The sequence below is a fragment of the Lutra lutra genome, chromosome 4 (assembly GCF_902655055.1).
Source record: "Lutra lutra chromosome 4, mLutLut1.2, whole genome shotgun sequence".
Lineage (NCBI taxonomy): Eukaryota > Metazoa > Chordata > Mammalia > Carnivora > Mustelidae > Lutra > Lutra lutra.
In genome coordinates this window covers 97,605,102-97,630,698 of record NC_062281.1, presented here as the reverse complement: position 1 = coordinate 97,630,698, position 25,597 = coordinate 97,605,102, and the positions used below count along the sequence as shown (strand labels likewise).

Below are 25,597 nucleotides of genomic sequence, written 5' to 3'. Positions count from 1 at the left end.
ATTGCAGCCATTGTAAGTCAAGAACAAACACTTCTGTTAGTGAATCAGGGCTGACATTATCTTCCTAGGACTTTCATATTGTTCGTTTAGGGTTTTGAATACCTCACTAAACTGACTTTAAAAAAATAATTTCTCAGTCCTCACAACAGAAATGGAGCCAAAGCTGGTTTACAGGTTCGTACTGGCATTTGGTATGAGTCATGAGAAATGAGAATATTTATTTCCCCAGAAAGGAGGAGAATCTGAGTTGACTTTGAATCCCATTCTGTGGCCCAACATAGTGCCTTCGGCAGCCTGTTGCTCAATAAATATTTGCTAATCCAAAAGCCACTTAGCCAGAGATCTCTATCTACAAAGAAAGGTCTTCTTCGCCAATCTGTCAGAGGGCCTCCACTGTGGGACTGTCCTCTCTATTGGAAACTTTGCCCATGAGGAACTCTATCAGGGAGCAGAGAACTGGTTGGGTTTATATAACCTTCTGATTGTCAGGTATGGCATCCAGGTAAAATTAGAATGTAGTGAGCCACCCTGAGCACAGACTTCTTCCTTCTCCCAGGATCTACAGGTGGCCTGCTGGTTGGTTTCCCTGTTCACACCCCGGAAGCACCACTGAGCCCTAGGGAGAGAAGAATCGCAGTTTCAGCATTCCCATCAGTGGCAGGGCTGGGGCCATGGAGGAAGGAGGGCCCCAGGCACAGAATGATGCAAGTTTGTATATCTGATGACAGGTGTCTGGGGGGGGGGGGAAGCTGAAAGCTGTAGGAGAGGCCCCCTCAGAGTACCGGGAATCCCAAGTTAATGATTACAGTGAAGCAGCAGTAAGGACAAAACCCCAGAGCGCGGGGGCGGGGGGTGGAGGTAGGGTGGGGTGGACAGGACCAGCAGGACTTTGGTGAAGCTGAAAATGAGGTGGAGAGAGGATTCCGAATTGCAGGAAATTCCAAGAGGCGGGCTCTGTGTTCCGTTTGTGAAAAACCTGAGTTTGGAATGACTGACCAGTGATAAGCCTAGAGAAGAATATTCTGAGCTATTCGGGAGCATCTGCTATCAAATGAAGGAGACTGGGTTACAAAGAGAAGGAAATGGAAAATCAAGGCAGTTTTGAAGAGGGGACCTTCGCAATATTTACATAGACTATTTCAACTGACTGCAGTATTTCACAGAGGGGATCTATAGCAGCAGGCGTGAAGGCTGGGATTAATGAGGTGGGTGGAGCAGGGAGCTCTGGTGTGGCTTTCAACCCCGGGCACAGCATGGAGATATGCAAATACCGAAAGCGAAGTGTCTGAGGCACCTAGGCTGAGCTCTCAGAGGTGGGTTTGGAAAAGACCTTTGCTCAGAACAGTGCTTAGAAGTGAGCGGGGTTCCCGGAAGTGCCGCAATTTCTTTAGATCATCTGACAGTATTCTCCGATGGTTACCAGCTTCAGGGAGATCAAGCCATTGTGAAATTTTTTTTTTCTTTAATAAAACTGGCCCCAGCCAGTCAGACTGGGAACTTACTGCCTGAGCTGTTTTCCAACATGGTTTTGCTGGCAAAAGCAGACAAGAGTGTTTCCTTGACTCTCAAGGGGCCTGTTTACATTGACTTTATTTTTACTGCCAGCTTTCAAATGGGAAGAGGGAGATTTTATTTAAAGGTCAGCAGGTGAGCTGAAGGATCCCTGTCCTGCTGTTCCTGGGTGTGGGTGCCTCTCTGTATCTGTGCCTGTGTGCGTGTGTGTGTGTGTGTGTGTGTGTGTGTGTGTGTGTGTGTGTGTTTTCCATCTGCAAATTATTGTGCCTGGATCTGATTGATGAGACCTAATCACTTGTTTGTAGGCAAATGGCGGGTGCCTGGCTGGTAGTTTGGCAGTTCCCTATTTGTTTATTGTAAAGAAGGTAAATCAGTCTGGGGGATTTTCTGGATTGGAAAGCAAGGAATGTTTACTGTCAACAGCATAAGAACAAGGAGTTATAAGATACTGGGCTTCAAGGTGCATCTCGTGTTGGGACAAGAAACTTAAAAGGCAGGGAAGAAGCCAACTACAGAGCATTTCTATCTTGAATGGAGCTTTTAAGTATTTGAGTGGGAAATACAACTTGGGAAATTGCCCTTCGGTCAAAGCATCTGTCAGTAGAGCTAAATCGAGTCAAATTAGGTTGGACTCAAATTCAGTTTCAATTTCATCAACTCTTCTTTTAAAATTCCTTTTCTTTAAAAAAAAAAAAAAAATCCCCAAAAGATGACAGAGAGATGCTCCCAGTTTGGAAGTGAGAGCTGGAGGGAAGACCTGGGAAGGCCAGTCTCTGGTCCATGTATACCTTCTCAAAGAAACTTAGCACCGAGACTAACATTCTTGGGAAACCAACCTGCAAGTGTTGTCCTCCACTGACAGAAAAACCAAAATGTTGCTGCTCCACTGAGGACTGAACAAGAAGCCATGAAATCCCTGACTGCAGGAGACTTGGAAGACTGCCTTCTGGCTAAGGTAAGGACAGGTGCGGGTCTCTCCCATGCCCCCCGCCCCCACCCCTTAGGTCCCACCAACCTGAATTCAGAAGGGAAGTCAGGCTGCTTTCAAAGATCCATGAAGTGGTCCTCAGGAACCCAAGACCATCACCCCTAAGAGTGTTTAGGGCTTACCTTATCTCCGTCCTCTCTCTGAGGTTCTAGTGCCAGAAGCCATTGGGTACAGAGTGTGGAACAGAAAGTTAGAACATGGGTTGGAACTCCAGCTCTGTAGCTGAACCTGGCATAGTCATGAGCAAGGCCCCGAACCAGCCTGAGCCTCAGCTTTCTTCTCTGTCGAATGGGGGTCATTGAAATAATAGGGTCATTAAAAAAGAGTAAATGAAATTAAGAACACCTTTTGGAAACTATAAAACTGCTATATTTAAAAATGTATAGCATATTTTTAGTACATACCCTTTAAGAGTTAATTGACATTCTTCTAGACTCTTAGACTGTTAGAACTGGAAGGGACCTTAAATATTATCTGACTTAATTCAGCCTTTCCATTTACTGATGAAGTTTTTAAGGCACAGAGCCACCAGTAAAGCTAAAGCATTTAAACTAAGATTAGGGACTGGTCTAAAATTACGGACATGCCTTCACAAGTAAACAAAGCAGAGTTCATTATCACAGTGATAAGTAAAGTTGATTTCTTAGGTAAACCACTTACATGAATAGGGGAAACGTGAGATGATAAAAATTACACCCAACAAAGTAATTTCCCATTGTTTTCCCTTTTGGGGACTCTTTTAAGTGGAAGGGGAGCTGGCATTTTCCCATAGTCCTGTGTTTTCTGGAAAAAGTCCAAGTTTTTTTAGCCTGGCATCCAAGTAACACTGTATCTTTCCACGCTGTTTCCCAGTATCTCCAATAGCAGAAATTCTCAACAGTGCTCTATACATTGATTCCAGCCTGCACACAGGTTTTCTTTGGCCTGTGGAGTATTGTTAAATTTTTTTCAAATTTGTTACAAACATTTCATAATAGCGGGATTTTGCATAGAAACTGAGATTTCCATCTTCTCCAGAAAAAGGAAAACATCAGGTTATCTGGCAACCACAGGTCCCAGTTTCTTGCCTGGTAACTGTGGGCTTGAGTGTGGGTTGAGTGTCAGTCCAACAGAGCATGTGCTTGAGGCTTCTTGGGGAGGGGTGGCGGGCTGTGGCATTCCTACGCCCCCCTCAGCCCTCCTTCTCAGGTGCATCCCCCTTCTGTCCCCAAAGGTGGTCAATCTGTTAATCCTGTCCACAGATACTGTGCCCTGAGAAGGTCTAAGCCCGAGCTTCCCCTCTCTCCTCTGCCAGGGGAGACATCCTCTCTCCTCTCCATTTCCATTTCTCTGGCTCATATTCATCCTTTAGACTCCACTCAGAGCCAACCTTAGCTCGAGAGATTTCTTTGACACCCTAGCACAGAATGTTTTGGTTTCCCTGTGAACTGGTCGTAATTATTACTGACAATATTTATTTGACAATCAGTTGTATATTGACTCTTGACACCTTTCCTGTTACTCTCTTGGGTGGACACATAAATATTATCTCCTTTTACTGTTTATGAGTTTCTGGAGGGGGTGGTAGTGTCTTGGATATCTTCATTCCCCTTGATGTTCACACAGTATCTTTGCACATACATGGTCAGAATAGCTTTAGGATTCAGTGAAGCTAATACAAGAATAGTGTAAAAGGTGCTGGCAGGTTGAGGTCCAGGCAGTATCTCATTGGACTTATCATCCACTATGTGACACGTGCACATACCCCCAAAAACTTGTCCAAGGTGACACAGCTAGATAGTGAGAGTGCTGAGGTATCAGTAAGAAAATTCGTTTTACTCCAAAGCCGTATTTGCTCTGTTAAATCCCTCTGTATCTCCACAAACACACACTGAGCACCTGCTGTGTGCAAAACACCATGCCCTAAACCCAGGACCAGGATGTGGTCTGTGAACTGAGAGGGAAAGTGTATCTGGAATATCTTTAAGGATGGCCCTCTCCTGCCTGCAGATTTCGCACAGAACTGCAAGTGTAAAAGGAGGCTGTTCTTGTGCAGACAGGGAAATGCTTGGTACAGTACATGGCTGACCACAGGGCTACACCGAGATTTCCACAGGGTGCTGGAGGAGAACCAAGGAGTGTTGGCTCTCGGCGGGAGGCGTGGCCCAGCAAGAGGAGTAGAGACTAAGCCTGAGAGCACGCATTGGGTTTTAAGTGGAGGAGAAACGGAGAGGCCTTTCTGGCTGAGGGAACCCCATTCAAGCAGTCAGTGTGGGTTTCAGGCCCCGCAGTTTGTCCCTGGGGAGGCTGAGCAGTGCAGTGGTTACGAATGTGGGCTGCCAGGTGTGACGGTGCACAGCGTGGATCACCGTTCCGGGAACTAAACTGTCTCAGGCGGGACCCAGCGCAAATTCCTTACACAGTCTGAACTTGGTATTTCGTCCTCTGTAAAATGGGGATAATCCTAGCAGCCACTTTCCAGGATTGTGGGGTAGCTCCAGGGAGCTAGAGCTCAGGGAGGGTCTTGTACACGGGAGGGCCTCCCGTCCCTGCTCTGTGGTGCTGGTGTTGGTCTGGTTTTTGTGCAATGTATGGAACCTGTAGGGCCCCAACATGTTGCTCGGGGAAGAATGGGTCTGAGAAAACGGGGATATGATGGTGCAGGGCCTCATTTCATCTGGAGATAGCACCTTCCATCTCCATCCTTTCAGACTTTTCTTCCAATTTTAGTATACGTACTAGACTTTTCCATCATTAACCCAGGAAGACAGAGATGATGCTCGTCCTGCTTTTTTTATTTTTGTTTTTTTTTAAAGATCCTGTTTATTGGATTTAATGCAGCTCCAGAATTAAAATGTCTGGCAGGAAGTTCTCAGCCTTTTATCCCCAGGGGCACTCACAGTGGGTGACAGTGACACAGGCCACATGCTCACGTGGCCAGACCTGTGTGACATTCCTGGCATGCTGCCTAGTGTTGCCCCTCTGCCTGTCTCAAGAAAGCGTGTTGGAATGCAAGTGAGTCAGAATGCTGTTATGATAGGCAATACCCTTGAATTCTCACTCATTTATATTTGAAACAGTAAATTGTTCCTCACTCGAGCTATTAATAGTAGCAGATGATGTGTGGGGCAACAGTGGGCCAGACACTGGGCTGGGGGTGTGTACGTGTGTGGGGGCAGGTACACAGAAACCGCAGGGCATCCTTCAAGGGGGCCTCTCATGACTCTTCTTACGGAAACTCTGCTTCATTAGAGTTCCCGAATCTGCTGGCTAACAGGTGTGGCGTAACTTTCTGGGGTCAGTGGGATGGAGGGGAGACTGAGAGGGTAACCGCGTCTGTGTCATGGGCCCGGCTAATTTCACCCACTTCATTTCTGCTCATGCTCTGTCCCGCCCACAAATGCAGCCTTTTAAAAAGAAAAGCACACCTTTTTTCACTGAACTAATCCCTGGGGGAGGCGAGTGAAACTCAGGCCCGCACTGAGGTCACGTTTGAACAGCAGGTGCCTTGATTCCTTCTTCTGAAATGACCATGTGTTTCCAAGCTGCGCTGTGGAATGGGTCTGGTGATGGGGCCCCCTCAAGGGGGGTATCTCCCTGAAGATGGACCCACTTGAAAGGGCTTCTGGGCTCTGGCCGGTGACAGGTCTCTGTGGTGGCACCTCCTTCTTCCCCCAAGATCAGTCCCCGTGGAGCCACCTCGGGCCCCATTCCCTGCTTTTCCACACCCTGAAATGGAATCTTCTTGCTCCACCTATGAGGCTGTGGTCCAGAGGAGCGAGGGAAACTGCCTGGGGTGTCTGGGCTGTGAGTGACACCAAGAGAGTGACAAATGGTCTGTGGGATGGAGCCTGGGAAGCCTTCAGCCTAAGTCCCTCTGGGGCTGCTGAAGGGTGTGGTCCGTAGAGGTGCAGAGGGAAGAACCTAGGGCAGGAAGTGGAGCCAGGGGCGCGACCCATCACCACCTGCAGGGAAGAGGCTGCTACCTGACTTGGGGGGCTTGAGCACTGGGTGGGAGAGTGGGGGAGGGAGGCCTATCAGAAGCAGGGCTCTTCCCCACAGCCCTGGTGGAACCCCACACTCAGGACCCTGCTGTGCTGCCCTGGGGTGCCTGTGGGTGTCAGAACAGTCAGTGATGCCCAAAGAAATGGAGACTTTGGATCTGTTACTTCATGAGCCTTGACTTCAGTTCAAATGGAGGGCATGGTTAGGTTCAGGAAGAGGCTAAAGGTAGGTATGACTGTGGGAACGTCCACTCGGAGGTAAGGCACAGAGGGACAGAAAGAGCAGTGAGGGACCCTGGGCTTAGGGCCAGTCGTGCTGCCAACTGCCAATGTGACATTAGGAGAGCCACCCATCACCGTGGACTCCTATACGTTGACACCAGACAAGGTGATTTCTGAGGTCTCTTCCAGTTCTAAGATACCAAGTCAAAACGGTGGCAGCAGTAATGGAAGAAGGAAATCAAAACCAGAGTTTGTGGCTCTAGGCTCTAGAGCCTACTCTGATTTTTACTTTCAGAAATCGAAACAGGTCATAAAGATGTATAATGAATGAGAGAATATAGGTGTCTTCCAGGGAGTGTGTGAACTGCCTCATTATGCCCAGTAAGAAAATTCTACCATCCAGTGAGGGCAGAATTTGTAGAAGAGATTCACAGTGGAGAACTTTGTCCAATAGACCACTCATTGTGTGTGTGTTTATGTGCATGCACACACACACACACACACACACACACACACTTTGTCTCTCAAGCTTTAATCAGTTAAAAATTATTTGACAGTGTCAGGGTGCCTGGGTGGCTCGGAGGGGTAAGCATCTAACTCCTGATTTTGGCTCAGGTCATGATCTCAGGGTCCTGAGATCAAGCCCTGCATTGGGCCCTGTGCCGAGTGTGGAGCCTGCTTCAGGTTCTCTCCCTCCACCTCTCTTTTCCTGCTTATTCTCTCTCTCTCAAAAAAAAATTATTTGACAATGTCAATATGGTGATGAATCTTTCATTAGTTTATCAACTCAGGAAATAAAGTATACTTGCACGTACAGAGTTAACCACTATGTTGCTGACATTTGAGTTCTATGAACTCCCATCAGTGGACTTGGAGGATTTGTGGCTGAGCCTTAGTCCTCAACACAGTCTACGGAATTAGGTATTTGAGAAGACTATTTCCCAACCACTCTGACTGTGGGGTTCTATCTAGTTAGCCTTGTATGACTTTCTCCTGCTATTCCTGATCAGACTTGGAGCCCCTGAACTTGTACAGTGTTCCATCATCTACTAAATGGCTTTGTCCATTCTCTTTCCCCAGCTAGAAAACATGGTCCACCATAGAAACCTTCCCTTGGTCCTTTATCCTTTTCCAGATCTTGCCCATCAAGCCCTCACCTTAGCACCTCCATTGTTACCTTTGGAGGGCTGAGCTGTGGGGACCATCTCAGAGCTGAGTCCCCCGATATGCCATACCCACATGGATCCCCCAATAGCTGAGTCTTGGGAGTGCCTGGCAGTCTTGACATAGGTGCCTGAACAGCACCCATTCCTCGGAGATGTGATTTCCACATCAAAGTCTGTCAATCCGCAGTCCCCTATGTTCCCCTCTCCACCTCACACATAGCACATTGCCTTGGCTCCCGCTCTGTAAAGAAAACAGTCCTCAGACAGGAAATCTCTCAGATTCCTGCACGCCTACCCTTTTATGTGTGTTTATGCCTCTTTCCTTGTGACGTGCCAAGGTGAATTGCTTACCAGGTTTCTGGATTTGCAAGATGCTCTGGCTGGGAAACCCTGACTCAGTGGTTTTGCTCCCTGCTGTGTTTTTCTTCCCCACTGACTCCTTTCTCTCAGCATTTAAACATGTTCAAACCTATGTGTTTTGAAAAAACCTGTTGGTGTCCCTATTTTGTTTTTCCCCTTCCCTGGCCCCACTTTCTGGAGGAAGGAGTTGACCTGTTTTCCCTTGCTCGCCTCCCACTTACCCTTCACCCACTGCAGTCTGGATTCAGTACCCACCCCTTCCCTGAACACATCGATCCTGTTCTAGTTGCCAAACATTGTGGACATTTTTGGGGGCCCTATCTCATTGGGGACTTACTGTTGACTTTGTTCTTGAACAACTTCTTCCTTGATTTTCAAGACCTCTTGCTGCTTATTCTCCCATTTCGCCATCCTCCTCCAAGGCACTCTCTTCTCTGGCAAAACGGAAACCATTGCCATTCTCGCCTTATGCTCCTCGTATTAGATACCTGCCATTTGCTCTTTCTAGAACAACCCTCACACTCTTCTCTTTCTAGCTAACTCTTACTAATCTTTCAAGATATAACTCCTCCATGCTGTGCCTCCAGGAAGGACCCCCAGCTTCCAGATGAGATGAAATTTCCCTTTTCTGTATACCCATAGCATCCCATACAAACTTCTGCCCAGCACCACATGGCCGTGACTTTAATTTCCAGTTTCCTTGTCTTGTTCTGTCATACAGACACGTATACACAGCACCTGGCATAAAATGTTCAACCCAACTGATCATGTGGAGTTGAATCACAACACACAGAAGAGTCCGACCCTGTAGGGGACCCTTTAAAATGGGCTACTAAAAGCATTCTCCTTTATGTTTGGCATGGCAAAGGGTCTGCCCCCTCCATGACCACCTTTTCTCTTCCACTTGGACACTCTAGAAGATGCAGGATCTTGATAGTTTACAAATGCTTAAGAAAGGTGCCCTCCTGGGATGAATGTAGTGGGTGGACATATGAGAGCAGTCAGTGGGTGCCGATGGCAAGAATATGATATTAAAAACCTGCATAGGGGGGTACCTGGGTGGCTCAGTGGGTTAAAGCCTCTGCCTTTGGCTTGGGTCATGGTCTCATGGTCTCAGGGTCCTGGGATCGAGTCCCAGATGGGGCTCTTCACTCAGCAGGGAGCTTGCTTCCTCTTCTCTCTCTGCCTGCCTCTCTGCCTACTTGGGATCTCTGTCTGTCGAATAAATGAATAAGATATTAAAAAAAAAAACTACATAGACATGATCATTATCCTTAAGGTCAGGCAAGGTTAAGACCTTTGACCCTTAGGTCAAAACATGGGTTTTGAAAAGACTATTTCATGTATATCATGTATTTCCAGGGAGATTTAAGCTCCTTAAGATCAGGAGCCTTGTCTTACATTTCTTGTTACTCCTAGGCATCTGGAAAGTACTAGTTTTTCAAAGATGGTCCCCTGTGTGGGGATAGAAACCTTTAAAGCAGGTCTCAGGCCTCAGATGAGGCCACCTGCCCCCTTGAACCCAGGGGAACCCTTCACTTCCCTATCGTGGGCCCTATGTTTATTCAGTCCCTATGCCTATCTTACCCACTACTGCAGACCATGGCGATGTCTGTGTCACTCATTGCTGTGCCCCTGCGTGTCACAGAGTGCCTGGCACACAGAGGTGCTAAATAAATATTTATTAATGAACTAATTTATATATGTGACACACTTTATACACGTGACATAGACCATGGGTACATGAGCACTTTTGTGTACTGTATCCATATATGGTTGTTGGGTTTATTGGTGAGAGGTATGAGGTCTCAGATGACTGGACCAGCTGATGATGAGTTCATTTAGAAAAACAGTTAGAAATCTCCTAGACTTAGACATTTTTCTTGACTAATTTATGGGTGTCTTAAATGACTGGAGAATACGTAGAAACAGCCATGACACTGCATTTAGATATATCTGATACTGCTTCCTGTCAGTTCCTGGCCCCGGTCAGCTGCCTCCCCTCCCCCGCCACAAGGGAGACCCTCGTCAGGGCACCAGCACGAGCAACAGAATGGACCCCCCCCTCCAATTCAGAAAACACAAATGGACTCTTCCCATTTCTTCTTCATTTGGATCTTCCAAACTCCCTGGAGTTTACTAAAGGTGCTGTGTATTCTCCACAAGCACCTATTTCCCTAGACCTTGAGTATCTGTGAAGGTATGTAACATTAGTGCTCAACCTTCTGATGATAATTCCTGTTCTTGGGAACTTGCAGTGTGAATTTGAGGGAACATAAATATGTGCCTTTTCTGTCAGGTCTAGTAGCAAGAGTACCAGGCCCAAAAGAGTCACCATTTATGGACAACAGAAGGCTAGAAAGCGTCTGCGCTGTGATTACACACATTGAACCTTTCATCTTCACCAGCCTGGACAGCAACCACTCTTACCCCATTTTAGAGCCTCACCACGGCACACAAAGCCCCGCGGGATGCCATGCCAGCCTTTTTACATTCATCTCCCGTCACCCTCCTTTCCCTTTTCCAGGCTCCAACCACAGGGGCCCCCTTGCCGGCCCTTGAACCTTGCCAGGCATGCTCCTGCTTAGGGGATCTGCTGTCGCCTCCTCAGAGAAGCCTTCTGTGTCCACCTGATCTAAATAAGCAGCCCTTTTACTCTCTAGTCCCTTATCCTATTTTATTTGTCTCATGGGATTTATCATTCCCGATATTAGATTATACGTATATGTGTCTGTGTGTGTGTATGCGTGTATGTGTGTATATATACACATATGTACATATATCCTGTATATATGAGGACTTGTCTGTCTTGTTTGCTCTTCTCTCGTTCACTGCTGTGCCCCAGCACCCACTGCACACAGGCGCTGGGTAAATGCTGATGACTGCCTCTATTTCAGAGGAGAGACTGAGCCACCAGCGAGTGCCACCATGCCTAGGTGCATGTCCCCTGGGGTTCTTGGGAGGGTAGGCTTGTTTGCCTGTGCTCCTATGGTCGCCCACCGCTGGGCCTCTATGTCACATCCTCATGCCAGTGCCCGGTCCCCACCCCAGGAATGACTGCTGTGCTCATCCCTTCCCATCCAGGTGGATGAGAGGCGCCAGCAGATCTCCCAGATTGTGGAGGAGGTGCAGAGGGTCGTCCACCACCTGACCGCAGAAATCAGCCACCAAGACATTCGATTCCAGGCTGTCCCTTACTCTGACACGTACAATGGGAACATCAAGGTAAGCAGGTCTCACTTACTCTCTAAGCGCCACCCAGGGAGTCAGGTACATGGGTGGGCGGGTCTCGGTGCAGCAGGTATCACCCAGCCGAGGGTACCAGTGATCCTTCGTGTTCTGCAGGTCCTTTTAGTATTTGCCACTTACACACACACTCCAGAGTTGCTGTGTCATGTGAGCCCCTGCTTCTGAGGCTCTGAGAAGTCAGATGACCTGATGTCCCGTTAGGCGCTACAGCCAGAACTCAGCCCGAGGCTTCGGACTCCAAACATGCTGTGCTGTAATGGCTGAAATTTAGTTAAGCACACATCCGTGTAGGCAGTGCCTGCCTAATAGAGGGGGACCTGGGGAGAGGAACTGGAGGCACCTGTGAGAAAAGGGTTGAAAGTAAGAGTCTGGGTTGCAGAGGTGGGGGAGGAGGCGGACCTTAGAAACTGCAGGGGTGGCCTCGCAACCCCTGTCCCTGCTGCAGACAGGACTCTAAGCCACCAGGGCCCATGTGTGACGGCAGCCTTCCTGCAGCACCGAACCATTCTCTCAGAAATGGCCTCCTCACACCTGCAAACAGCCTCGAGGAACAGACATGGCTCATTGCCTTTCAGAGATGAGGGAAGTGGGCTTCTGAGTCCTTTTCAGTCCCTGTGCTGCTTTATCTTGATTTTTCTTTATGGCTCATAAGAACCCCTTTTGCATGTATTAAATATATGTGTATTCATGCCCTATCTCTCACACAAGACTATAAGCTCCTTGATTGTAAAGATCATGTTTATTGATTGCTCCATTGCTAGCACCCAACATGGTGTGTGGCCCATGCAGACACTCAGCTTCAGTGAATGAATGAATGAATGAATGAGTAAAAGAAATAGGGCCTGAACTGAAGACCCTTGCTGGTCCAGAACATTCCAAGGTTGTTGGGCACAAGGATTACCCACAAGAATCTGGGACCTGTATTTGGGGACAGAGTACAGATTTTGGGAAATTTACCCCAGGATAAAAATTCTAATACTAGATTGGATCCCAACATAACATCGTTTGCCCACTTTTATCACCCTTCCAACCTGCAGTAGATCATTAGAGACCAGTGACTAGGAGTAGAAACACAACACCACTTTTTTTTTTTTAAAGATTTTATTTATTTGAGAGAGAGTATGAACAGGGGGATTTGCAGAGATGGATTGAGAAGCAAACTCCCCTCTGAGCAGGGAGCCCGATGCAGGGCTTGACCCCAGGACCCCGGGGATCATGACCTGAGCTGAAGGCAGATGCTCAACCAACCGAGCCACCCAGGCACCCCACAACAACACTTTCCCTAGAATTATATCGGAGGAAATTTCCTTCTGTGATCTCACTTTGAATTCTTAGGTTAAAATGGATCTTGCATTTATATACATCGTGTCCTGCATATTAAATTTTGAAATAGTTGGAGTGGAGCATATGAAATTGATTTTATTTTATTTTGGAACAAATGCGGCGAGTATTAATTAAGCATCATTTATGTGACTATTAACACAATAGTGGTGTTCTCGAATTCTCGTGCAGGTGGGTTCAAAGTATGTATTGATTTTGAGTGCCAGAGTTTCGATATGTTCCCTTTTGAAATCCCACCGCCTTTCTGTGGGCACCAGAAGTCACATGGATCCATTATCTAAAGCATCACACTGTTGTTGTCTGAGAATGAGGCAGAGTTTGGTGTTCACCCATGAACTGGCTGACGACAGGGCCCTGAGCAAAGATTAACCAAGTACTATGGTCAGAACTTTCTGCAAGAAGGAGGCGGCCCTTGAAGTGCACAGCTGACTGATGGGAAGAGGTGCGGTGTGGAGTAGGCTTCCATGTGTTGTGGCCAGAGGTCAGGCTCCTTCTGGGGGTACCACACTGCTGGGCAATCTGTTTGACCCTTTGGACTGTTGGACCTGACCACTTTGACCCTGACCTCTGCTTCACTGGTACCTGTAGAAATGGAATAGGTAGATTCTGATTGTTTGCTTTATTCTAAATTTTATGAAACTTAGAATCATCTCAGTAGCTCCCATGGTCTCAGCAATTGCCTTGCATCACCTGTGATTTTGTAAGGACCGATCATTAATACTGGCCGTGGGCCATCAGTACGGGCCAAAAGATAGGGAGACATTTTGCAGAATCCTTTTGCTTCCTCCCAACCCTTCCCATTACCAGACCTTTCACCCAGCCCAGGTCATTCCTCCCTGACTGAGAGCCAGCCCAACATAGATGACAAGCCCTGAACAAGCCGTCAGAGGGCTTAGGCTTACATTCTGGCTCTCCCACTTAACCGGCTGTGTGTCCTCAGGGAGATGTCAGAGCCCCTCTCAGCCTTAGATTCCTCATCTGGGAAATGTTAATGAAGCCCACCTCATCGTGGAACTGGGAAGATCACCTTGTCTAATGCCTGGGCTTGCAGTGCTTAGTATGTGCAGAACTCATTGTATACTGTTTCCTTTCCCTGCTTTCTCTTCTCCCCCTTGGGTACCTCTTAGAGTTCCAGGTCAGAGGCACTCTTTTCCTTGCAGATTCCTTACACCAAGGACTCAGTGAATTAACTCATCTGCCTGAAGCACTACTGTGGTTAGTGGCAGGACAAAGATGGAACCCTCCTGCAGCGGGCAGGTGCAGCCCTCTGTCCATCTTGGCACATTGCCAAGCGTTGAGTGGTTCGTTGAGCTCCCCAGTTTGACAGGTTGGTGCCCCGGAGATTGCTGTTACCTCTGGAGTCCGTGAACTCACACTCCTGTCTCTTTTCTTGACCCCAGGTTTTGGCCCCCAGCCAGTTCCTGGTCACCATCCCAGTGAAGGGCCTGGCCGGGTACAGAGAGGCCAGGGAGCAACGCTGGCGTTACTACACGCTGCAGGGCAAGAGGCTGTCCTGCCCCTTGCAGGACCCGGAGGGCCTGCAGCAGTGGCTGGAGGTGGAGCAGTTTATGAAGAGCCTGTGGCAGTGGCATGAGGCGGATGTGAACATTGAGGGTGATATTGTGCCCGCCAGGGTCCTCCAGGTGTTCCGGAAGCTGGTAGAAAATGCAATTGGAACCTGTCATCTTTCAGGTGAGCTGATCAAGAACAGGACAAAGGGCAGTTTCTGGCATTTCCTTTTAGCTTTATAAAACCTCTGCTTAGGGACGCCTGGGTGACACAGTCCATTGAGCGTCTGACTCTTGGTTTTAGCTCGGGTCACGGTCCCGGGGTCCTGGAATTGAGCCCTGCATCAGGCTCCACGCTCAGCATGGAGTCTGCTTGGGATTCTCTCTCTCTCCATCTCTCTCTGCCCCTCACACTCATGCTGTTTCATGTTCTTGCTCTCACTATAAAATAAATAAAATCTTTAAAAAAGTAAAAAACAAAAAACCTGTGCTTAAGTGTGACCTGAAACTCGTGCCCCTAAATTGAGACAATAACCTTGTGCTCCTTATATCTGTTCACTCCCCGAAATGTGAATTAGCTCTTTTTTCTGCTTTGACACCCAAGAGTAGGATGCTTGGATTTCCGTGGATCACTGCCCTGGCAGAGATACGATGACCTTTGGTTTGCACACCCTTTCCTGGATGTGAATTTAAAACCTTGGGTATGCTTTATAAAAAGCAAATTGCAAGCCACAGATCATTGTTACTAGCACATTTCTATCTCACCCTCCAACTGGCTGCAGTCCCCCAGTGTCTTAAGTTGCCACATTCAGAAACCACTGACTTGTGCCAAAACACAAAAATGAGAGGCCATGAAGAACTGATTAAATTTGACAGTCCGCAAATCTTAAACTATATGCTACCATGTGGGCATGTGTGCACACACGCACACACACACATTTTGTTCCCACAGAATAAAAAAAGTGTATTTCACACTGGGAAAAGTGGTGAATTTCCTTAGTTATAAAAGAATATTTGTAAACCAATAAGAAAACATACAAGTAGAGCAATAGAAATCACGACACCCCCCCCAAAAAAAAGACTCACAGAAAAAGAATATAAACAACTAGTAGTAAAAAAAAGTGGGAAAAAGGGGCACCTGGGGGGCTCAGTCAGTTAAGCATCTGCCATCAGCTCAGGTCATGATCTCGAGGTCCTGGGATCAAGCCCTGCATCAGGCTCTCTGCTCAGCAGGGACTCTGTTTCTCCTTCTCCCTCCGCCTCTGTCCCCAACTCATACTTCTCTCTCTCCCTCTCAATAAAATCTTAAACAAACAAACAAAAAACAGGAAAAAATGCTCCACCTAATGTATATTTCAAGCAGTGTGCATTAAAACACCTAATAGATGGACAGAGATGAAATGTGGGATCATGCTCAGGGTAAGGGTGAGTGTGGTACAAAAGGCCTTTTCAAGCATTGTTCTTGGAAATGTAAATCGGTGCCTACTTCTTAAAGGGCGATTAGTCTGTTTTTATTTTTATAATGTGCTTGACTTGACAGTTCAACAATTCCAGTTCTAGAAATAGATTCCTACAGATGAGAAGGAAATAGGCACAAGGGTGTCTATTTCCATAGGCTCTGTAATAGAAAGTAACTAGAAATAATGTCAGTAACAAAGGGAGATTGACAAAATAAATTGTACTATCTCTGCCTTTCGTCCACTGTCCAGCCTTTAAGAATGCGGTACATGTGTGTACACACTGAGTTGGGAAAAATCCATATGCTGGATAATGAAGGGAAAACCAAAGTGCTGAACAGGACGCAATTCCACATGTGTAGAAAGAAAAGGATTTGAATGTACTTTTACTTGTCTGGACAGAACTGTTCTGAAAGTTTCCGTGATGGAATTAACCCATGTCGAATGGATTCTTACCATGTATAGGATGCTTTTGTCATGTGCATAGCAACCCTGGAGAGTCAGAGTTATTTTTCTGCCTGTTTTACGGATGAGAACACTGAGGTTTAGAGATGAGCTAACATGCGGGAGGTCACACACCAAGCAAGCAGAGCCAGGGCAGAAGTGAGGTGTGGACGGGGCAGGCTGGTTCCAGCATGTGCTGACCTCTTCACTTTGAAACAGTGGTAATAGTGAAAGTGCAAATGAGACCTTGCAAATGGGCCAGGTTGATGAGATGCTTTCAGTAAATAATGCCAGGGTGCCAGACGTCGTCCTGTTCTTGTCTGGGCAGCTCTGATGAGATGCAGACAATAACCTCTTTATCATACGCTAGCCCAAGAAGAAGAATGTTTTCCTTTTGAATAGCTTAACACGATTAATGAGTGAGCTTCCATTTTCTTCTCTGAGCAAACAAGAGAAAAATAATAGATCCTGATCGAGACAGCTTATCCTTATCTGTAATGAAGGCAAACAAAAAAACAACTGTGCATCTTTTGAAAGAAGGGGGGCGCAGATCAGCAATGAATTCTAGTACAGGAGCTGGAAAATGGTCCCAGATGCATTGATTTTTCTCTTCCTCTCGTTGCCTGGTTGGAAGAGGTAGTGGGAGCTTCTTCCCACTCCTTCGACCCTTTCAGCCAATGGCGATGACACACTTTGAAGCATTTTATAATTACAAGGGCTTGGGATGACAAATATATTGGAGGCCATACTAGCTTGATGGATGGTGAAAACAATGCTGAATGGTGGAAAGGATGCCGTCCGAGAGACTGGGAGTCGGGTAGGGAACGGGTTAAGCAGAACAGGGGCAGATGGATGAGTTGGGTGGAATGCTGTCCCCAACAAGGTCAGGACATCTGGGCACAATGGAGGGGGCGTAGAAGAATGGTTGGATTTCATTTTTACTAGCAAATAGTCCCTCTTTCCTTTGTCTTCTGTGTCTCTTTTCTTCAGTTGAGCCTTCTGAAAAGAATCTTATTACTTTCAAAGAAAAGGAGCCATAAAAGCCCTGGGGGCGGGGGAGAAAGGAAAAAGCAACAGTCACCCACCACGAGATTTGCTAGCAACGTTTCTATCCATATTCACTTAATTGTCTAGTTTAGCCATAAATACCCCAGCTTTGGAGTGCTACCAACCTGTGCCCAGCTGCCCCACCAGGCACAGGGAGCTGCTCGCTGCCCCTGCTCCCCAGTTCCTCCTTTGAACGTTCACAGGGAGCTGGGCTTTCTCTTCTCATTGCCTCTTTGTCATTTCCCACCAGGTAAGGTCAGCATGCTAACACGCCACTCTGCAGTTTGGGTTGCCGTGGAAACAACCACAGGGCAGGTGGAGCTAGAGCTGGTCCCCGCTGTGGAGATCCCTACTGCCTGGTCTGCGAAAGCTCGGTGGCCTCCCTGTCTGAGGCGCTGGCCTTCCCGACAGAGAGTGGAGTGCATCAAGGTATCGGGGAGCGGAGGGCCTAGCTCCCCAAAGCAGAGGCACTCACAGCTTACCCATCCGCAGCATCACTGACTGCCAGCCAGCATTGGAAGGGAAAAATGAGCTTTCCCTCGAGCAGCGGTGCTCCAGGTGGGGGCCCCACAGTCCGCAACGGCCCCTGAGAGCCTGTTAGCAATGCAGATTCCTGGGCTCTGCTCCTATCCATGGGCAGGGCCGGGCGGTCTGGGTCTTAACAAGCTTTCCAGGTGCAGGCTTGGCTTGGAGAACCAGTGCCTGCGGGAACATGGACACAGCCTCTCCCATTCCCTGTGCACAAGGAAGGGGTTTGCCCTGAGCCTGCCTTCACGTCCCCATGTGGGAGGTTCTGCCTGCCTAGTGGCAGGTTCCCCCCACCACCCCGCCCCAGAGTAGTGGATAGCTTCAGAGATGGCAAGCCTCCTCCCCCTCCTCATTTTCCTGGTGTTTTTCTCTTTTCCCAGTCCTTTGGGTTTGCCTTGTTGGCCTGTTCCCATTATCACTGGCAGCTGAGTTTCCTGCAGGCTGAGCAGGTGCTGCTGGAGCAGCTGGACGAGGATGGGGGCTGCCGCAGGAAGTGTCTCCGGGCCCTGAGGCAGATGAAGGAGGACGTCTGGTGTCCAGGAAGGAGGCCGGTCATCACGTCCCACCATTTGCAGGTGAGAGGGCGCACCCCGAGTGTGGGTACATCCTCTCTGGGGGCCTCACGCGCTGGCCGGAGCCACTCCCGGTGGGGGTGTATATATGAGTCAGATTCGAGAGAGGGCACTGGTGTCCTGATTGGCCATCCCATGTACTGCTGCCTGGTGAGATCGCGACCCCCCTGGGCCATCTGTGTGCCCACCACAGCCCTGCCCAAGCTGAATGGCCTCCTCCTTTCTTTGGCCCTCTTGTCCTCTTTCTTTCCTTTTGGTCGGTTCCTCTTTTTCTTCTCTATTTCTCCCCTCCACTTACTTCAGTCACCAAACCAACACGAGTGCCCACTGTGTGCCAGAAACCATGCTGAGGTTCAGCGCCGTTTTCACCGTATGGCTCCTGCCCCTGAGAAGCCAACAGTCTGGGGACAGCTTGCAAATGGCTTGACTTGGGGGAATTCATGTTTTCCCTGGCATTAGGACTCCCTGGGTCTCCACTTCAGCCTCGTGAGGCCATGGCCACCAGGGGACACCAGGAAGTGGTGATTGCCATGGGGTCATGGCTGCGGACCGGAACTTCCGGGTTCCAGATCCTCAGGCAGGGATTTCCCTTTCCTCTGCGGCCCTTGCCTCCTTCCCCAAACCCAACCATATACATTCATGACTGCCTTTACTCACTCGTTCAGCAGATGTTTATTGAGGTTATTGTGGGCCAGACACCTGTTGTGTGCGCTACCTGTGCAGGTCCCAGGTGAGCAAACATGGAAAGTGGTTCCTGCTCCCTTGGAGCCGCCAGTCCAGTGGGGGAGACGGGCTGTCAGGTGGTCCCCCAGGTACACATGGCATCACACAGCATGGGAGCACCGGGGAAAACAGACCCAGAGCAGCAGACCCTGGCCCGGGCTGGGACATCACGCGGTATCCCTGGGGAGGGGGCATTCCATCACACCCTGAACTCCTCTTTTTCAAATTCCCAACGGTACATGGTGAACAGGCCATTCATGGAACATGCTGTGTGGCGCTCTGATGTTGGGAGGTGGCAGGTGGACTTAGAGACAGCACAGCCCAAGCCTAGCTAATGTGTGTCCGGGAGCTTCTCCCTGACCTTTTGCACAGGTGAGCACAGGCTGCCTGTCTGTGCGGTGCCTTCCCGCTAGTGCCCCCTCTTGTTCAGGGGACCACCATCTTCTGAATGGATAACTCCTCCAGCTCCAGTGTAAGCTCTTGAAGAGCAACTACTACTGCACCTTTAGTATCTCTCCCAGTGCTGTGTACACAGTAGTTGCTCAATAAATATTTGTTGAGCAAATGAATGAATGCTTTCACATCATATTCAGCTTTTTTCCCCCATGAAGGCAGTAGTCTCTGCTTTTCTTTCTCCTCTTTCCTAATATCCTGTCCTCTTTGACCTCTGCAAGATTTAGTTAATATATCATTTGCACACCCCGGGGCCTTTCGCTGGAGTTTCAACATTCTCAGTATGTGCTCACGCACATTCCCCTAAAAACACCCACCTGTTCTTGAGGGCATGTGCTTGCTGAGGATGGTCAAGTTCATTCGGCAGGTTTGGCTTCTTGCTCGCTTGCCTTCCTACAAGCCACACTGGGAAGGGTCCGAGCTGAGAAGCAAGTCCCATTCTGTCTCATCTGGAACCTCGAGATCTTAACCAATGACTTCACTGCCTCACAGTTAGATGGATGGAAACATATTAAGTGACATAAACATTTTAGACAAGATTGAATAGGGCCACAATTTGCCTCCCATCCCTTGACTGCTGTCCAAACTGCACTACACGCAAGGATGTATTTTTATTCCAGTGGCTTCTCCATCACTAGAGGATTTTAGGGCAACTCCTTAAATGTGCTTTGTTTCAGTTCTCCCTAACTCAGTGACAGAGTGCAGAATCGTGCATTCTCAAGAAGGGGCAGTTGAAGGGGGGTGGGTACTCATGGAGAAGGGCAGGACAGACAGAAGTAGTACTAGCTGCCTGTTCTTCTAGTGTTCCATCCTTGGTCCAGGATGTCCTCACCTTTAGACATAATGATGGATGTGGCTGGTGACCATGTGCTGTTAGACACCATCCCGGATGATGGCTTGAGTGGGCAGGATCCTTGCCAAGACTTCAGTCTGGGGAAAGTAGAAGAGCTGGGTTGCAAAACAGCCTCAGGAAGGGTGTAGGAGTCGTCGTCACCCCATCTTTAGTCTGACACGGTCTGAGGAGGTTCTCGCCTCCTCCCCAAAGCAGCTCTCCCCCAAAGCAACTTCGTGTGAAGAAGAGCTCATCCTTCATTGGCTTGCTTCTTCCTAAAACCCACTCAAAGGCACAGGGGTTTGATGCTAAGAAGCTTAACCACTTCGGGTTTGCTTAGGCAGATAAAAGCTTAACTGCGAGAGGGATTAAAGCAGGGGTGTCTAGGTTATCTTGATAGCATGGCTTTATCGCCAGCTCATTCACGTTGCACAATGTGATCTATATCAAAACACACTCAGTGGGTGCCTGGGTGGCTCAGTGGGTTAAAGCCTCTGCCTTCGGCTCAGGTCTTGATCCCAGGGTCCTGGGATCAAGCCCCACATCGGGCTCTCTGCTCAGCGGTGAGCCTGCTTCTTCCTCTCTCTCTGCCTACTTGTGATCTCTCTCTCTCTCTGTCAAATAAATAAAATTTTTAAACACACACACACACACACTCAGGATCTTGCTGTGAAGTTGCAACTGCTGTTTTCCTTTCTCATAGAGGCTCTCTTTAAAAAATGCTTAATATCCAGATCATCATATTAATGAATTATTTCCCTTAGTCAATAAACATTTTTGACTGCCTGCCATGGGCCAGCTCCTCTGCTGGGTGCTGTGTGACATCAGAGCCATGAAATAGGTATTGGCCTCTTCGTGCACAGAGCTTACAGCCTTGTAGGGGATCACATACATAAATAACAGAGATGACGGCAACCGTGGTCATGGGAATTCTGAGAAGTACGTGGTGAAGAGAGTGTCGAACAGTCTCGTAGGGGCATATGATCTGATGGACGAGTGTCCTGGACAAATTGGGGAAGGAAGTGTGTTCCAAGCAGAAGAAGTCGGATGTGCAAGAAGTCCTTCCGGGGTAGCAGAGAGCGATGTGAGGCCAGTGGGGCTGGAAGGAGAGAGTGAGGGAGGCCGAGGGCTGGCAGAGGCTGGAAAGGAAGGTAGGGCCCCACCCTTGCAAGCCAAAACCCTCTGAAGAATTGTGGTTTTTCATTAACCAGCCAGGAGAAGGCCTGAAAGTCTTTCAGACAAGAAGAACCATGGATTTGTATTTCAAAAAAGATCATGTTGGCTACAGCATGGGTGGTGACAGGATGGGGACAAGAATGGGGACAGAGGTCCGGGTGAGGTGGAAGAGGAGGATGACCGTGGAGATGAACATAAGAGGGGGAGATGGAAGAACCCCTTTGGAGGACTGGGGGGCTTGGTGAAGCTGGTGAGGGAGGGTGACTCCCGGCTTGGGTTTCGCATGACTGGCTAGACAGCAGCTCTGGGGACGTGGGAAAGTCGGGAGTTCAGTTGGGACAGGCTGATGGAGATAACCTTGAGATTTCCAAGAGATAACAGGTGAGGAAGAGGTCAGAGGAGAAGTATGGCTTGGAGAAAGAAAACTACAAGTGACTTCCGTGTGTTTGGTGGGGATTCAGGCCACTGAGGAAGGAAGCAAGAGAGAACAAGAGAAAGAGGGTGTGGAACCAATCCTCCAAAACTCCAGACGGAGGCAGTTAAGGGGCTAACATGCCAAGGCATAGCTGTAGCGCCTGGAGAAATCCAGGGAGCGTGGTGGCTTGGAAGCCAGTGAAGAAGGACTCAAGAGAGGCTGTGAGTGGGAGAATCGATTCTGCTGAAAGGTCAGGTAGGGCCAGGGCGGGGCAAGACCTGATGGACTTAGCAGCATGGAGATCATTGGACCTCACAGAGAGCAGCTTCTCAGGCCTGATGGCAGAAGAGTCCGTATGGCAGTGGATTGAGATGGGAATCAGAGGAGGGGAAATGACGACTGATAATTGAGCTGATTGTTTTGAGAAGCCTGCACTTGCAGAGGGATGAGAGGTTAGGAGGGAGCTGGGCCCTGGGACAGGGGGTGGGGCAGGAGAGCTGAGAGCAGTTTCGAGAGCCTGTGAGAAAGAGGGAATTCGGTCACAGCTCCTAGAAGGAGGGACCCCAAGCTTTGCCTGGGGTTCACCCGGCTAGGTGGGACAGTCAAGCAGAGAAGAGAGGTAGAGGGTGCTGAAGGCAGAAATGGCTAGAACTGTCTGGTTTGCTAGCATGAGGGTTTCCATTTTCCCTGTAAAGTAGGAGGCAAAGCCATCTGCCCAGGGTTGGAGGGATTGCAGATTTAAGGAGAGTGTTGGTCACCGGAAATGTCAGTGGCGAGAGAAACAATAACAAAGGCACAGGAGACTGGCCAGACGAGGCCAAGAGCGCACCTGAAGGGGGGCTGTGAAGTCACAGCAGATTCTCCTTGCCCTGGGTGAGACCCCCTTCTCCCTTCTTCCAAGGCCATGTGAGCGGGGTAACGTTCCTGAAGATACTCTCCTCTGTGGCCCGGAACCATGTCTGACAGCACCTCTTCCTTCCCCAGACAGTGCTCTTTTGGACTTGTGAGAAGTACCCGCACCCGAAGGACTGGCGGGTCTTCAGCAAAGCCTTCCTGCGCCTGGTGAGGAAGCTGCACAAGTGTGTAAGCCAGCACTTTCTGAAGCACTATTTCGTGCGAAAGAGCAACCTCCTCCGGTCTGCCAACTCAGGCGACCTGGACGCTGTGGCCCAGAGGTTGGCCCTCTTTCTGAAGAACCCCCAGATCAGCCTGCCCTGAAGCTCCCCCTGCCTGGGAGGCCCTTGGACACTTGATCCTGGCTTGACCTCATTCTCCGTGGACAGAAGCATCCTACAGCGTAGAAGAGTGCAAGAACCCAGGAGCGCCAAAGAGAGGAGCACTGTACCCCAAGATGGCTGACCCAGGCCTCCGTGGAGCCAGGATTTCGGCCCTCACTAGCTACCTCCCTTGGGGACAGCTGTCCGCAGGCTTCCCCGAGCCACTGATTCTGAGCTGATGACAGACTGCACTGAATGGGTTCTGCCTTGCTTGGGCTCCGGTTATCTACGGAAGAGAACAGTGACAGGACCCGTTGGAAGGCCAGGCCTGTGGCCCAAGAGTGGGTCTCTAGCCCACTGGCCACGGTTCTTCTTGTTCCATTTGTAAAATGCAGCTGTGAAAATACCTTTGTCAGAGCAGGGCTGTGAGCCTGGGAGACCGTGCTGGGGTCCCCTTAGGAGAAAGACACGAGCAACACAAAGTGTTATTCTTTGGTTGGTAGCCAGTGTTTGCCTCTGGCTGGATGGGTCCCAACACCACTCATTGAATGACTGCATCTGATGGCTTGGTGCGCCTGCTGCCCTCCTGTTCTCCTGAACTGTGTTTCGGGGCCTGTGGTTCTGTCTGCCTCCGGGCTGTCCTGCAAGTAGGGAGAAGGTGGTTTTGACAAGTAGTGTGGGTCAAAGCTCTGTTTGCCAGGGCTCCCGTTGCCTTGCGCCCCAAGCCAGGTGTTTTGGGAATGCACTCAGAACAATGACCTACATGGAAGGATTTGGTGTCATCTCTCCACACCTGCCTTTGCTCACTTCATTCACTGGGCGATCAATACATGCTCATCAGGCACCGGGAGTATCACCAAGAATGAAACGGTCGAAGGTCAGACCTGTTGGAGCTCAGCACCTAATGGAGACAAGAAGTGAAGGACAAATACACAGACACAATTATTGCAAATTGTAGCAAGTTGCCCTGAAGGAAACAAACAGAATATTGAAATAGAGCCACAGAAAGCTCCTGGAAGGATGAAAATGCAAACAGCTAAAGGGGAAAGGAAGCGTGGCCAGGGCAGGCTGGGCAGGGCTGGAATCAGATCACCTGACATCGCAAAGCTGGTCAGGAATTTGTTATTAAAGTCCTGACCTTTGGCCTCTCTCAGAGCAGTAGGGTATTCTAATCTGATTTGCATTTTGTTTATTTGTTTATGACTTGAATTTGAAATGTCCATTCTGGGGACTGCATAAAGGGGGCTGAGGGACCCACATGAGAGTCGACGCACCAAAAGACAGTAAGCCCCCATTCTGAATTTCACTGTCGTCCACAGGGCCACACATCCAGTGCAGCACATGGGCAGGAACTCTGGGGGCTTGAGCAGGTCATTGCTTTCTCCCTGCACTTATTTATGCTTCTCAACTCAAGGGAATCCTTTATCCCTTAGAACATGTTTCCCAAGTATGGAACACTGAAATTTCTAAAAGCATGAACTACTGACTTTTTGAAATTGAATTTTTTTTTTTTTTTTACAAAAGTACTGTAACCATATGCTGGGGGCATAGGAAATCATGGTTTTAAAATGTTGAAAAAAAAAATCCTTTCAAACGTACGATAAGTTTATAATTTTTGAAAACATGAAACAATGAACAAACCAATGTTATCAGTATATGCATTCAAAGTCTCATATTCTGGGGCCTTGGGAAACGTCATTTTTTAGAAGGTAGCAGTTCATTTTTTTAATGATGAAAACAACGGAAGCAAGGTTGTTTTGTTACTGTTGTTGTTGTTAGGGGAAATGGGACAGAGGGAGAGGGGGAGAGACTCTTAAGCAGACTCCATTCCCATCCCAGAGCCCAACATGGGGCTTGATCTCATCACCCTGAGATCTTGACCCGAGCTGAAATGAATTAATACTCTTAACGGACTGAGCTCCCTAGGCGCCCAGTGCAAGTTTAGGAAATAGCTGTACAGTCGCAAATGCCAAGAAATGAAAGTTGTCTGGACCATTGATTGGAAATATGTGTATGTGTATGGAGAGGAGTGGAACTGGCATCCTCCACAGACCAGATTCCGGTAGATTCTTGCCCCTACCTTTCCCTATCCACCAGTGGTCTTTGAAGGACCAGGATTCCTGGAATCTGTGGGTTCCTGGGTGTTCCTCTGCTGGACAGCAGAGGGCAATGGAGGACAGCCTACAGAAAGAGCGTCTTTCCCACCCATACCCCTCAGGGCCCAGTAGGTGGCGCCCTCCTCAGCCCATAAACTTAAATTTGGCTTCTGGGAGAAGGGTTTCAGTTGATGCTCAATGACTGACCTTTCCGGCCACCTTGGCTAGCAATTACAGGCTTGGTGCTTAAAGTTCAGACTTTAAAATGGAGCCCACGAGAGAGGAGTCCATCCACTCTGTTTGCA

At 48.8% G+C, this 25,597-nt stretch overlaps 1 protein-coding gene across 5 annotated transcripts; it reads left to right on the top strand.

Moving 5' to 3' along the window:
- Positions 1-858: 858 nt before the first annotated feature.
- MAB21L3 (mab-21 like 3) lies at positions 859-24,931 on the top strand. Of its 5 annotated transcripts, none has more exons than XM_047728361.1 (7): positions 859-1,205; positions 2,225-2,470; positions 11,319-11,459; positions 14,225-14,516; positions 17,531-17,709; positions 18,189-18,383; positions 22,964-24,931. In XM_047728361.1, exons 2-7 carry the CDS (start codon positions 2,423-2,425, stop codon positions 23,195-23,197), a joined length of 1,089 nt encoding a protein of 362 aa, XP_047584317.1. In that variant the 5' UTR covers positions 859-1,205; positions 2,225-2,422; the 3' UTR covers positions 23,198-24,931. The 5 variants fall into 5 exon arrangements, with proteins under 5 accessions (XP_047584317.1, XP_047584315.1, XP_047584318.1 ...); XM_047728359.1 differs by having other exon boundaries at positions 859-1,313; XM_047728362.1 differs by lacking the exon at positions 859-1,205 and adding an exon at positions 1,326-1,639.
- The last annotated feature ends 666 nt before the right edge of the window (positions 24,932-25,597 follow it).

Excerpts from the sequence above, each read along its gene's own strand:
- MAB21L3 (XM_047728361.1), top strand. The coding sequence starts at position 2,423 with ATGAAATCCCTGACTGCAGGAGACTTGGAAGACTGCCTTCTGGCTAAG. Across the intron at positions 2,471-11,318 it reads AAGACTGCCTTCTGGCTAAG|GTGGATGAGAGGCGCCAGCA; the intron begins GTAAGGACAGGT and ends CTTCCCATCCAG. Across the intron at positions 17,710-18,188 it reads AGAGAGTGGAGTGCATCAAG|TCCTTTGGGTTTGCCTTGTT; the intron begins GTATCGGGGAGC and ends CTCTTTTCCCAG.